Below are 13,042 nucleotides of genomic sequence, written 5' to 3' on the forward strand. Positions count from 1 at the left end.
GTGGCCTGTGAGCCAGGGAAGCCAACGGGGAGGGATCAGGCTCTGGTTTCCCCAGATGGAACTTTGCAGCCCCTGTGCTGATTTTGGCACAGTTGTGTGAGCAGGCTCCGGAGAGCTGAAGACAGCCAGAAAACCCCACAACTTTGGTGGTTTGCTTTTCCTTCTGGCTGGGTTATGTTTTAGCTTGAAGGAATGGCCTGAGCTCACTTGAGGTGAGCACACAGAAGCTACACTGCCATAAGGGGAACAAGAGGAATATGATGGAGGGTGCAAAAATATCCCATGTAGGTTTTCCTATCTGAACTCCATCCTCTGCTATCACAGGCTGAGGTTTTTAGCCTGGTCAATGAAACCTCCTGACTCTGGCTTATGCTGGTCCTGAGTAACCTTTTAGGGATGTTTCAGCAGTTGGAGGAGCTTTTCTGTTACTGTGCCTTAGGGAACTGCTAGGCTTCAGAGACAGCAGAGTTGTTGAGCTTTTTCCTTTTGGTATGAAACTTAAAATGCTTGCACTGGTTTCCTGATGCTTTGTTATCCATAGGAGTGGCAGATTTGGACCAGATTCCCAGTCATGGCTTTTCCATATGTGTGAGTCATAGTGGCTTCTGAGGGCTGCTACATGGCTCTGCTCAGGGGTGCAAAAGGTATTTTTATGTTGGTCCACCTGTTTGAGCTGTGCTGAGTGGGTGAGGAGTGTGGGACAGAGCTTTCCATGAGGATTTGGTATCAGTGGATGAAGAAGGACCCAATGCAGAGAGATGAGGATGGGTTGGTGGTCCGGGCATCGTTCTGAGCAAGGGGCATTTCCAGACAGCTGGGGGCTGGATTTTGCTCTCTGAAAGATCTCAGATGTCTGAAGTAAGATCTCTGCATAGCACTGAATTATTTATTGATTAACTTCTCTAGGCAAGGGACCAATATGCTGTAGATATTTTAGATACTTTGAATACTTCTATTTATGTGTGATTACTGGTCTCTTTCAGGACATTGAGCTCCTTGTTAGCATTTTTCCCTTTTTAGTGGATGCTTGCAAAGATCTTGTGTTTTGCAAATATATTTCCCAGCAGTGCAGAGGCGAGTGCTGCTCCTCTGGTTGCTTGGAGATTCCCATCTTTTGTCTGTGCCCTGCCTTTGGGGTTGGGGTTGTCAGGATGGTGGATGGAAGCTGGAGGGTCAGCAAAGCCCCTGAGCCCAGTGCTGTGGTCTGCCATTAGCTCTGTCCCCAGGAGCCATGGGGAAATGTGGTGCCATTGTCACACCCAGGCTGTTAACACACCAGCTACTTACTTGGAGTTTTTTAAGGAGTGAGATGTTTCTATAATAATGTATATTCTATAGTAATGCTAGGGACACATGGTATTATGCAATTAGTGCTGTTAATCATCAGTCACACAGAGTAGGGGGAAATTCTGCTTTTTATATATATTTTATATATATTCACATGTACACACAAGCATTTACATCCATGCATGCAGATATATAATGTGTGTAAATACTATGTATAAATGGGACCCAGTACTTCAGCAGCCTTTTGCTGAGACATTTTTTCTGTCCTGAGTGAAACTGCCTGTCTCCCCAAAAAAATAATACACCACTGGGCCAAGTTTATACCACAGCCCCAACTACATGCTGATGCTGAACTGGTCTCTTTCATCCATCCCTGTGCTCTCCCCACTCACTCACTCAGTCACCAGAGGACACAGGAAAGCACTGCTGGCCTTCTTGCCATAAAGTTTATTTGCCTTATTCTCCTACAGATCCAAGACTTGACCTGGATGCAAAGCCTTTTTCCATTGTGGATAACTCTGCCTTGCTGAGTGGGAAGCAGGGGCATGGGGACAGTGCCTGATGGTGTTGCTGCAGCCCCATCTGCTCCTATGCCCCAGACCCTGAGTTCGGGGTGCACCGAGCCCCCAGCCGGCTCTGCCAGCACAAAAGCAATTTGAACTAAAGAGGCTTGGGTACTATTGAAACCCTGATCTTTAATAGTCATGTTGGCAAAAGGCCAGTTTCACAGATTGGATGGGTCTGATTCTCAAAGGAAAAGGAGAAGGACATTCTTTGTTAGTAAAAAAGTATAGACTATAAAAGTTATAAACGGCTTTTATAACATTTCTTGATCATGGGGTGCTTCTCTAGCATCTGCTCCCCAAAGAAGTGCCACAGCCTCACAGGCACCGTGTGCCTGTCCTCCCTTGTTTGCTATCCATTGCCTCTCACCCTCTCTTCTGTTGCCTGAGCACTGGCATAATAATCCAAAGAAAGAAATTTTATCTCAAAACCAGTTCCTTTTCTTTCCCCTCCTTTTTTTTCCCCTTCCCAATTATAACACATTAAGTTATAGTGGAACCACAGTCAGTGAGGCCAAATGCCTTGGCTTTGAGTCCTCTATTATTATTTGACCCTACAAAGAATTGTGTGATCTAAGTAAAACACAGTAATTGTGGTTGTGCACTGGAGAGGCAATTATTTCTCTCAGTGGGTAAAATGAAGCACCTGTAAGAGCTCAGTTTGGTCTGGTTTTGGTTAGGTAGGGGGCATTGTTTTAATGGAAAACATAGTTTTTATGAAAATGTGCTGTCCCAAAAATCAAAGCAGTGATACATCATGTGGAGGCTGTGAGAGATTGGCTTAGGGTGATGTGTCTGAAGGTGAGAGACATTAAATGGAGAAAAGGACTACAGTGAGATAGGCCACTTTAGAGGAGCAAAAGTAGGTATGGTTTCAGAAAGTTTTAAGTAGTATTAGCCTTGGTTTGATCAATAATCCTAGTAATTGCTGAATCCCATGTGTGATTAACCCTTGCAGAGTACAGAGGGTCCCTGTACATGCATCCAAGTACGTGTGGTGGGTCAGGGCTGTGGGGTCACCCCCTACATCCCTGGAGGGATGTAGGACAAGCAGTGAAATATTTTGGGTCACTGTTGTGGTCATGTGTTTATACCACAATTGCATGTGGGACAGAAGCTGTTAGATGTCCTGCAAAACTATGTGAGCCAAGTATTGCTTGCCTCCTGCTTCATTTTGGGGCTGCTTGCTGGATTTCCACACAGCGATTCTTTCATAGTTTCAGATACTTCTGGTGTTCCTATTTTCCCCACTTCTGGTGTTCCTATCTTCCCCTTTATGTTTATCACACCCTTTACTCTTTCTCAAGCAGTTTGCAAGCTTGCAGATTGCCTGGCTTCCTGTCTCACAGCAGGGAATTGTTCTGTGAGGTTTTCAGTAGCTCTCTGTAATGCCCAACAAATACATAATGGCATTTTCTCTCTGTAATTATCACTGGTTTTGTTCTGCTGTAAAGTGTGGCATTACCATTTCCATAAACACTATAGTGTAAAATCATTAAAACAGAATAAATTGACCTGATCTCAAACTAGTTGAAAATAGAAAGGTGGCCAAGTGCCATGAGTTTTCCAAATTTTCGTGTTTAAGTAAAACAAATGAGAAAAAATCTGCAGGTTTGGATTAAACTGTATATTGTGTTTGTGGCTGAGGCACAGCACAGTCTGTAGTAGGGATCTCATTAGATCACTTGTTCCCATAAAATCTAGAGAAATGTGAGCCCATCCTGTTGCAGAGTGGTTGGTGTCTCCCTTCCTCACCTGAGCCCAGCCCCAACCCACACTGGCTTCAGGATGAGGACTGAAGGCTCGTCCAGCTTCTCATCCTCTGTGCCCACACAAGGAAAACTTGTGGAGCCCCAGAGCAGAGGCTGACTTGGCATCACCTCTCTGGTTTTAATTGCAGCAGTGATTAGGAATTCACAGCCCGTGGTGTCCCAGGAGCTCCCTGGCCAAGTTGGAGAAGGTCAGAGGTACCGAGCTGCATTTAATGGCAGGGGCTCCTCCCAGGAGTCTACATGGAGTTTGAGGAAAAAGGAAAAATAAGAATGATTATACTCTGCAAGCAATACACAACATCCCCAAATGCTTCTGCCTGCATGGCTGTGACAGCCTCTGTGTATGCTTTCATGAAGATGTTAATTATTGCAACAACTTCCATTTAAATAAACAAATGGTTTCCAGTGATGCAGTCTGACTAATAGCTTTATGTGTCCCTGGGAATGCTGATGCTCCCTTTCCCCTTGGCAAATGGAAACTCTCTTGTAGTGACATAGTCATAATTTGAGTGCCATTCGTGATTTGAATCCCTATTGCAAAGTCCCCCAAGCCCTCTGTACAGAGCACTAGGCATGTTTTTTGTTCTGCACAGGAAGGTGAGGGAGAGTGGTTCAAGTTTTGCTGGATGCTTCTTTGTGCAAATCTTCTGTCACTAACCCCATTTCGGGAAAACAACTGTAAATCTCAGGATCTGGGCTCTGCAGACTTGAACATGAGAAAAGAGTTCAAAAAGCTTGTAGTGTTTCACTGGCGTGAAATCCCTCTAAATCAGCCTGTCTAGATTGAGATGTTTTAGATGCTGTAAATTCTGTTTCCTCTGTGAAATGAGTGAGCAGCCAGTGCCGTAGCCAAGGACACGGATCCATGGTGACTGCTGGCTGACGGGATATTCCAGCTTGCTCTGAGAGAAGCAGAGGGTCTGTGTGCTCTGGGCCATTGCATAGTGCTGGTTCTGCTTTGTAGTTCCCCACTGCAAACAGTTAATTCTCTCAGGTATATTGAAAAGCTGATTATTTGGGTTTGGTTTTGTGCTATGAAGTAAAATAGCCTTTTCTGGGGCTTGAACAAAGGGATGGTGATGGGACACTTTGTCCATTTTCCAGGATAAAATGGATCACCCGCCTCTTCCCCACCCCACTGTGAACGCAGGGGGGCAGGAGGATACAGATGCCCCAATAGGAGCTGTTCTTCCCAAGCAGGCACTGAAGGAATGGTAGGGAGGATGTGATTGTGTGGCCACACAGGACCAGTAAAATTTTAATTGCATTAGGCATACAACAGTAGCTTGAGGCTGTTCCCACACTGGCTTATGGCACTGAACTCCATTGACAGGAGTTACAGCATCACTTCCAGGAGAAAAAGATGAAAACTAAATTGTACAAGAGAGCAGTTTGTTGCGAAAATAAATAAATAAATAAGCCCTGTTCTGGGGGGGATTGCTGTGAATGCAGGCTGGTGGGTGACCTGGAGCCCCGTGTCACTGCTGGGTGCCCCAAGGCTGCAGGAGCTCTGCTCAGCCCACACCCAGGCTGGGAAGTTCCCCTGTGCCAGGCACCCCCAGCTCTTACCCATGGTTGTGCTCTTTTGGCACTTCTTCAGCACTTCTTCCTTCCTTCCTCCAAACCACTTTTTTATGTCCTTCCTTGCATATTTGTTTCTCTTTTCTTTGCCATGGGAATATTTTAGAAATCCAATGATGTGAAGTGCCATTTGGAATAAATGGAAATGGCAGTGTTTCCACGTGCCACATGCAGGGGTGCCATGTTCTGCTTGCTGGCACCCAGAGCTGCTTGCTTGTGGGGAACATGAATTGCAGCAGGCTAGTAGATCCACCTCAGGCAACAGAAATGGGGCCAAGAGGTAGCAGAAATGGGACACAAAGGTAACAGAAATGTAGAGAAGGGGTGTGGAGAACATCCTGCTGCTGATCCTGAGCCCGAGGTGACAGCAGCAGCTGCTTGTTGTGCACTCTGGAGTGCAACGCTGCCTTGCTGATGGGTGACCCAGCCCAAATGTGCTGGGTTTAAATTACTATTAGTTATTTTCCTGATGACATGAGAAATGTATTGCCAGAGCATGTGAACCATGAGGTGCTCACCTGCCTGCCTTGACTCGTCAGAGGAGGCTGTGATCCAGGCACCCCTGACCCCTCTTTCTGTAGGTATAGGGAGGGGTGAAGCAGTTCTCTCTGATCATCCCGAACACACCTGGACCCCCTTCCTGGCCACCATCCCAGGGCAGGTTGGCTGCTCTGAGCAGATCAAGTATGAACTTATCATGAATCACTTTGGGATGCAAAACCCAGGATTAACTATTGCAAAATGCAACTTGTGTGAACTCCGCAGGGCCAAAATTGAATGTGAACAGAAATTGCAGCCCTGACTCTCATGATCCTGCTGTTGATGCTATGAGCTCTAGATGTCCATGGATGCCCTCAACCAGATGGGTGTAAAGGCCTGGTCCTGCTTCTACCCAGGCAATCCCTGCAGCTGAGCAGGGCAGAAGCACATGGCTGTAGCCAAGCATCCCCCCATGGCAGTGCTGCTTCCACAGGCACCTTCCCAGCTTTCCATTTTCAACTTAACTGCACAGATGGATACAAAATAGCATTTACAGGCTGCTGTTGAGGGAGTAATTCCCAGGATTTCAGTGTAACCAGCAAGCTGGGTGGCTGCTTTTGGTGGGACAGGTTGTTTCTGGGAGCAGACAGTCTTAATTGGGACTTGCTGAAATGCTTTTGCACAAATAAGCAATTCATCAGTAAATTAATAGCTCCCTTGTTAAGCTCTCCTAGTTTTTGTAGTAAAAGTGTGTTTGTCAGGCTGCTTTTCATAATCTAGTGTCGAGAAATATTGAGGGGAGAAATCAGTACTCTGTCTCAGTTCATAAAATCATTTTATCCCAGAATGGTTTGGTTTGAAAGGGACCCTAAAGCTCATCCAGTTCCAACTGCCCTGCCATGACCAGGGACTCCTTACATTATACCAGGCTCCTCCAAGCTCCATCCAGCCTGTCCTTGAACACTTCCAGGGATGGGGCATCCACAGCTTTTCTGGGCAACCTGTGCCAGAGCCTCAGCACCCTCACAGTTCATCCTAACATCATTGCAGTCACATAGTCAGTATTTTATCACGTGTGGAGATTTCTGAAAAGGTCCTCAAATCTCAGGAAGGTGGTGGGTATTTCCCAGTAACATCATCTGGATGTGATTATTGGAGGGGTTTAACCATTCTTGAAGTGGCTGCTTGTGGTCCCAGAGGGTTTGCACAGCTGGGAGTTCTCTGGGAGCAGAGGTGACTGTGGATGTTGGCCAGCATCAGGGAGCACCATGGGGCCAGAGGGACATTTGGGCCAGAGCTCTCAGGGGAGATGGATGACCATGAACATGGGCTCTGTGTCACTGTCCCCGTGCTGCTGCCCTCACCATTTCACATCCCAAAAATGAGTGAGGTTAATTGTTTGTTATGTTGGTTTTTTTCTTCTGCAAACTTACCAACCTTTACCAGAGCTTTGTGCAAGGGGTGCCCCTCTCTTCACCACCTGGCCTGTGCCAGCCCCAGTGCTCATTTGGCACACACACTGGAGAAGGCTACTAGAGGATAGTCCTGACCCTCAGGACTTCAGGACAGTGCAGCCCAGACACTGTTCCCAGGTGGAAGAAAGCAGTTTTGTGTTAGTGGTGCTGCTGTGTGGGAAGTCCTGGCACCCTCGTGGAAGTGAAGCCATGTAGCTCCACAAGCTGGAGCAAGGCCAGAGGGCAAGAGGGAAGGGGCTGCCTGGGCTCATGTGGCTGAAAAACTTTTTTAAGTTTCTTTTTTTTTTAAGACCTTGGCTCTTGTAAAGTCATAAATAGAGCTGTGGGAAACCTGAGCTGTTTGGATTCTCCCTGGGCAGCAACTGCTTGGCTCATCCCTCAGAGGACCAGCTGATACTGGGGACTCCTCAGTGAGGAGTTGATATGGGGCTGTCATTGTAAACAGGAGTTATTTAAAATGTTCCTTGTGTACTCAACACCCAAACACGAGTCCCCTGAGGACCGCCTGACCTTTCACCCTGGAGCAGTGAGTCACCTGCATGGCTCCTTCTCTCTGGTTTCTGTTTGTGCAGAAGGGAAAAGCAAGGCAACCTGCTGCGGCAGAGTCTAGATTGATGCCCAATCCACAATGTGACCTTGCCTTTCCCAGGAGCTGCTCCCACTCTGTGAGCCCAGCACAACTCTCCATGCAATCCTGCTCAGGGAAGGCAGAGAAAGGTCCTGGCAGCCCTGAGGGGTCATAGCTGGATCCTAGAGCTTGTCCCAGCATCTCTCACTCCAGATAACTGCAGCTGCATCACCTATACATTGGTATTCAGCAGTCCTTAGGGACTGAGCTGTCTGTTCCTGCTCACTCTGCTACGGATGCTTCCTCCTTTCTCCTGCCTCTTCCCTAGATACTGTTTTACTCAGCTAGGGTGGCCACTGGCAGGCAGCCCCTGGCTCAGCAGGGCAGGGTGTCTGCGATGGCTGATGAGGCAAAGCATGTTCTCCTCTGCCCAGAGCCCCGTGCTGCCTCTGCCCATCCGCAGCCTGACCTCACCCAACCTGACCCATCCTTCTGGCTCTTGCAGAGTTTGCAGTTTCGCTGGTGGAGAAGATGCAGGCTCAGGAAATCCTGCGGAGCCTGCGGCTCCCCGAGTTTGATGACCTCAGCCAGTTCTTCCGCAACCTGCCGGCCACGGCGCTGGTGGGCATCGGTGCCTTCGCGGCTGTTGTCGCCTACTGGTTTGCCAGCCGGCCCAGGGCCGTGAAGCCGCCCTGTGACCTGCGCATGCAGTCGGAAGAAGTTGAGGTGAGGGCAACCCTGGCTGGCTTTCCCCAAGATCTGCATGACTGGAAGTCATAGAATGGATTGGGTTGGAAGGGACCTTAAAGATGACCTCATTCCGACCTCCTGCCACGGGCACTAGACCAGGCTGTTCCAAGCCCCATCCAGCCTGGCCTCTAACACTTGCAGGGACGGGGCAGCCACAGCTTCTCTGGGCAATCTGTGCCAGGGCCTCACCATCCTCACAGGGGAGAATTTATTTCTAGCATCTAATTTAAGCCCACTTTATTTCAGTGTGAAGCCACTACCTCTTCTGTCACTATGTGCCCTTGTAAAAAGTCCCTTTCCAGCTCTCTTGTAGGCCCCTTTCATTAAGGTGTCCCTGGAGCCTTCTCTTCTTCAGGCTCAACAACTCCAACTCTCTCAGCATTTCCTCATAGGGTAGGTGTCCCATCCCTCTAATCACCTTCATGGCCTCCTCTGGACTTATTTCTACAGATCTATGTCCACAGGGGATGCCAGGAAGGCTTTGTTGTTGTTGGTATTGTTTTGGTAGTTCCCCAACCTCATCCTGAAATCAACCATGTAATGCACTGTGCCAGGGATCAGTTCACCTCTTAATTCACCTTTTTCTGTAAACTAAAAAACTAGAATACAGCATGTTATTCTCTTAGATTTTCAGTAATATTTTGGTCTTAGCTTTGCTCAACCATCCATGGCCAAAAATTAGAGGCACTGCCTTTGCATGGTAGAAACAACTGAAAGGCAACAGCTGATGAGACCAGATCACCTGGCACTCTTCATGTCTGCCCATTGCTGAGTTTGGTGCTGCAAACTTGGTAATAGGAAGAAAAATTAAACCTGAATCCATGCTTAGAGGCTGAGGAGTTACTAATTGTTATCCTTGCAAAAGGCTTTAATGATGTGGCTCTGTTTTAAAGAACAGAAATATTTCTGAATATTGTCTCCACTTATTTTACTATCTGAAAGTGGGATGAGAATTTTTAAAGCCTTTTGTGATGTTCCCTCTAAGATGTCATTGTCTTTAATTCCAACAGCTTTTTAAAAGGGTGGGAGAAATTTGCATTTTTCAAGATAGTTTTTCCCTGTGGTTAGGGCTTTAGTTAGACTTTTTTTCTGGCTCCCAGTGCAGTCCTGGTTTGGTCATTCTCACCCTAGTTGCCCTCTGCTGAGCCCATGGCACTGGGGGCTGGCCTCTGCCTTAATCTGTCCTTCATGTTGGCCTGGATGTCCTTGTGGAAGTGCTCATGGTGCTAGTCCTGGAGACCTGTGGAGCTCAGAGCAGTTGCTTCCCCCAGCACATCCCCACTCCATTACTTCCAGATCCATAATTCCTTATTAAATTCCCCAGTGACAATGGGCTGGGTCAAGTGTTCCTCTGTGACCAGAGGGCTCTCTGTGTCCCTGAGGTGCTGAGGTCAACGTCCCCTCTCTCACATCCCTTTGGGCCTTGGGGCAGGTGGTGGTCACAGAGGTCTTGCTGGCATTTGAGGAGTGTGCTTTATGGTGGGGGTTTCCCCATCTCCCACCCCTCGAGCAGTGTTGATGGCTGTGTCATCTCGTGTCACCTCATCTCACACAGGGCCTGGCCGGGGCGCGCCGCTCGGTGATCGGGGACAGCCCACAGTTGCTGACACACTACTACGATGATGCCAGGACCATGTACGAGGTCTTCAGGAGGGGATTCAGCATCTCTGGTGAGAGCACAGTGGTGAGGAGACCTAGAAGCAGAAGTTGGGAGAGGTGGGGACCAGGCCACGCAGATCTTCTTACCCCATGGTCAATGGTATCATCACAGAGCCCTTACACACTTGAGAGACATCACTTCCCACTCCAAAAAGCCAGGATGTCTCTTCCCTGCTCTACCATAACTATTTCCGTGTCTGCTGTTTACAGTGTCCTGCCTCATTGGATGCAACAATGTCATGGTCAGATTATTATTTTTGGTACCATAAAAAACCCAGTAGATCTGCACATATTCTGCCCCACAAGAAAGGGGGAAATGAAGGACTAGGTAGGTGTATGGAGGAATGGATTCCTGCAAGTAGGTACCATTAGCAAATTACTCAAACTTTTCAAATTTTCTGGTCGTGCACTGCTGTGTATTTTACCTTCCTCCAAAGTAGGCTGAGCTAAACATAGTAGTTTTCACCTTTTTAAATCAAGAGGCAGTGCAAGCAGTGGGAGCTGGTGTTTGGGATGAGTGCCCTTATCAGACACTAATGTTTATGTGACCTTTGGAGAAGTGTCTTTTAATGAGGCTGTTTGGGGCAAACTGCTCCTGTCAGTGGGGAGAACTGAAGCCTTTTTGGGGGATCCCAGCAGCTTGTCTCCCATCAGATGCACTTGTGTGGGTAATTTGCTGGAGATTGCTGTGAAAACCAACCCATTAAGTATGGATTTACACCTGGAGGGCTCCCTCACATCGTGGCCCCATGTGTGAACTCCTGGCACTGCCTCCCCATAACTCATCATCTCTGCTTGTGTCTTTCAGAGAATGGCCCCTGCCTGGGGTTCAGGAAGCCCAAGCAGCCCTACCAGTGGCTGTCCTACAAGGAGGTGAGCTGGGTGTGACACCCACTGTGCATCCTCTTCCCCTGCCCAACACAAGAAGGGGTGTTGGGGTGCTACACATTAGACCAGGGGGTTGTTCATGCACCGTCTGATGCTTCCTGGTGTCCCCACCCTGGCACATCCAGGCGTTGCATGGGTGTGTCAGCTTTCAGGGGCTGGCTCCATGCCATGAGCCCACTTCTGAAAGCAGCACTGAGGCACTCTGAAGCCATGGGGCATCACCGACCTCATCAACTGCTAGTCAGCTAATGATGGTTCATGAGAACGTAAAAATTGGACTTTTAGATAGGAAATACAATCATTTGAGAGCCTCCCTGTAAGTGTCTGCTTAATTTGGTATTGTTTATATTCCTGTTTTTTAATGTATTTTTTCCTCTCCAAATTCCAGGTGGCTGAAAGAGCAGAAGCTCTGGGTTCAGGCCTTTTGCAGCAGGGCTGCAAGCCATCCACAAAGCAGTTCATTGGCGTCTTTGCTCAAAACCGGCCAGAGGTGAGATTTTATGTCCAACTTGATATTGTATTAATAATGTTCCTGACCTCTCAAGTTATATCTGCTCTCGTGGCTCCTTCTCACCTTTGTGCTTCCATGTTCTCCTTCAGTGGATCATCTCTGAGCTGGCTTGCTACACCTATTCCATGGTGGTGGTTCCCCTGTATGACACTTTAGGTCCTGGAGCCATTCGGTACATTGTCAACACAGGTAAAATCAAAACTGCTGTGATCTCAGTTTTGTTGCTCAGAATGGTTCATTTTCTGCTTCTAAAAGACAGATGATCATAGAATCCTAGAATGGTTTGGGGTGGAAGGAACCTTAAAGCTCATCTGGTTCCAACTCCTCTTCATTGGCAGGGACACATTACACCAGGTTGCTCCAAGCCTCATCCAGCCTGGCCATGAACACTTCCAGGGATGGGGCATTGTGATTACACTTGTTGAGTGTCTTGAATTCACTTAGAGAGGTTCCTGAGAAGCCGTGTGTCCCTGTACTGCCTCTGTTGTATTTTCCATATGCCCAGTTGTGCATAGCCATGGATAAGGGCTGCTCTGGATGTGGGAATTACTCCATGGCTGCCCACTCCTGTGTTGCTTGATATTTTGCCTCCTAGATTTTTTAAGGCATGTGGGGACCAATTTTAATATTTTGAACTGACTCCCAGAATTATCTTAAATGTGAACTGCAGCTTTGACATTGACTTAGGTTAGCTAAGATTGCATTTTTTCCTCATTTTTCAAGAGAAGCATGTGTTGTGTGTTGGGGCTTCTGGTGTAGCCTGGAGTGACTATCAGAACTGATATAGTGTTAGCTATGAGCCAGTCTTGCATTAAAGCTGATTTACTGCAAACAGCTTGTTTGGCTGTTTTTTTTTGCAGCTGACATTTCCACAGTCATTTGTGACAAGCCTGAAAAAGCCAGGATACTCCTTGACCATGTGGAGAGGAGAGAAACACCAGGCCTGAGGTCTATCATCCTGATGGACCCATTTGAGAAGGAGCTGGCAGAGAGAGGGAAGCGCTGTGGGGTTCGCATCCAGACCATGCAGGAGGTGGAGGTGAGTTTGCTCTCTCTCCCCTTTCACTATTTTTGGTAATATCTGTAAAGACAGTACAATGTACAGGGACTTGTGAATTGTGTGCCAGGTTCAGTGTCTGGAGAGCACAAAAGAGCAGCTTGTGGCTGATAATACTGGTGCTTTGTGCACATGTCTCTTGGTGTTATTCCTTGTTGATAGCAGAGCCAACATTTCAATTCTTTATCCTCAAATACGCTATCAGCTGCTATTTAAGCATGGGAAGGGGGCTGTTATTTGAGACACTGTCCTACAGTGTTACTGATAAGTAAAACTTTACAAAAGGAAGGCCTTGTAAAATCATGGCTCAGGCCTGGTACTTTGGCTAAGTAGAAGAGGACTGTGGAAAAGAGACTCAGCTGAATGAGGGGTATGAAATGAGTTATATAACCATTGTGTGTTCACATCGTGGTGTATGGTGGTTGGGTGAATTATGTTTGCTATGCTTTAA

General features: G+C 47.5%; 1 protein-coding gene across 1 annotated transcript in view; it reads left to right on the top strand.

Moving 5' to 3' along the window:
* Positions 1 to 13,042, top strand: part of ACSL6 (acyl-CoA synthetase long chain family member 6) — a 55,976-nt gene that overhangs the window by 18,399 nt on the left and 24,535 nt on the right. The window contains exons 2-7 of the mRNA XM_053956418.1: positions 8,232 to 8,452; positions 10,032 to 10,146; positions 10,944 to 11,008; positions 11,412 to 11,513; positions 11,624 to 11,723; positions 12,395 to 12,573. Of these exons, the coding sequence (XP_053812393.1) occupies positions 8,232 to 8,452; positions 10,032 to 10,146; positions 10,944 to 11,008; positions 11,412 to 11,513; positions 11,624 to 11,723; positions 12,395 to 12,573 (782 nt within the window). The remainder of the gene's footprint in view (positions 1 to 8,231; positions 8,453 to 10,031; positions 10,147 to 10,943; positions 11,009 to 11,411; positions 11,514 to 11,623; positions 11,724 to 12,394; positions 12,574 to 13,042) is intronic.

The sequence above is a fragment of the Vidua chalybeata genome, chromosome 15 (genome assembly GCF_026979565.1).
Source record: "Vidua chalybeata isolate OUT-0048 chromosome 15, bVidCha1 merged haplotype, whole genome shotgun sequence".
NCBI classification, from domain to species: Eukaryota; Metazoa; Chordata; class Aves; order Passeriformes; family Viduidae; genus Vidua; species Vidua chalybeata.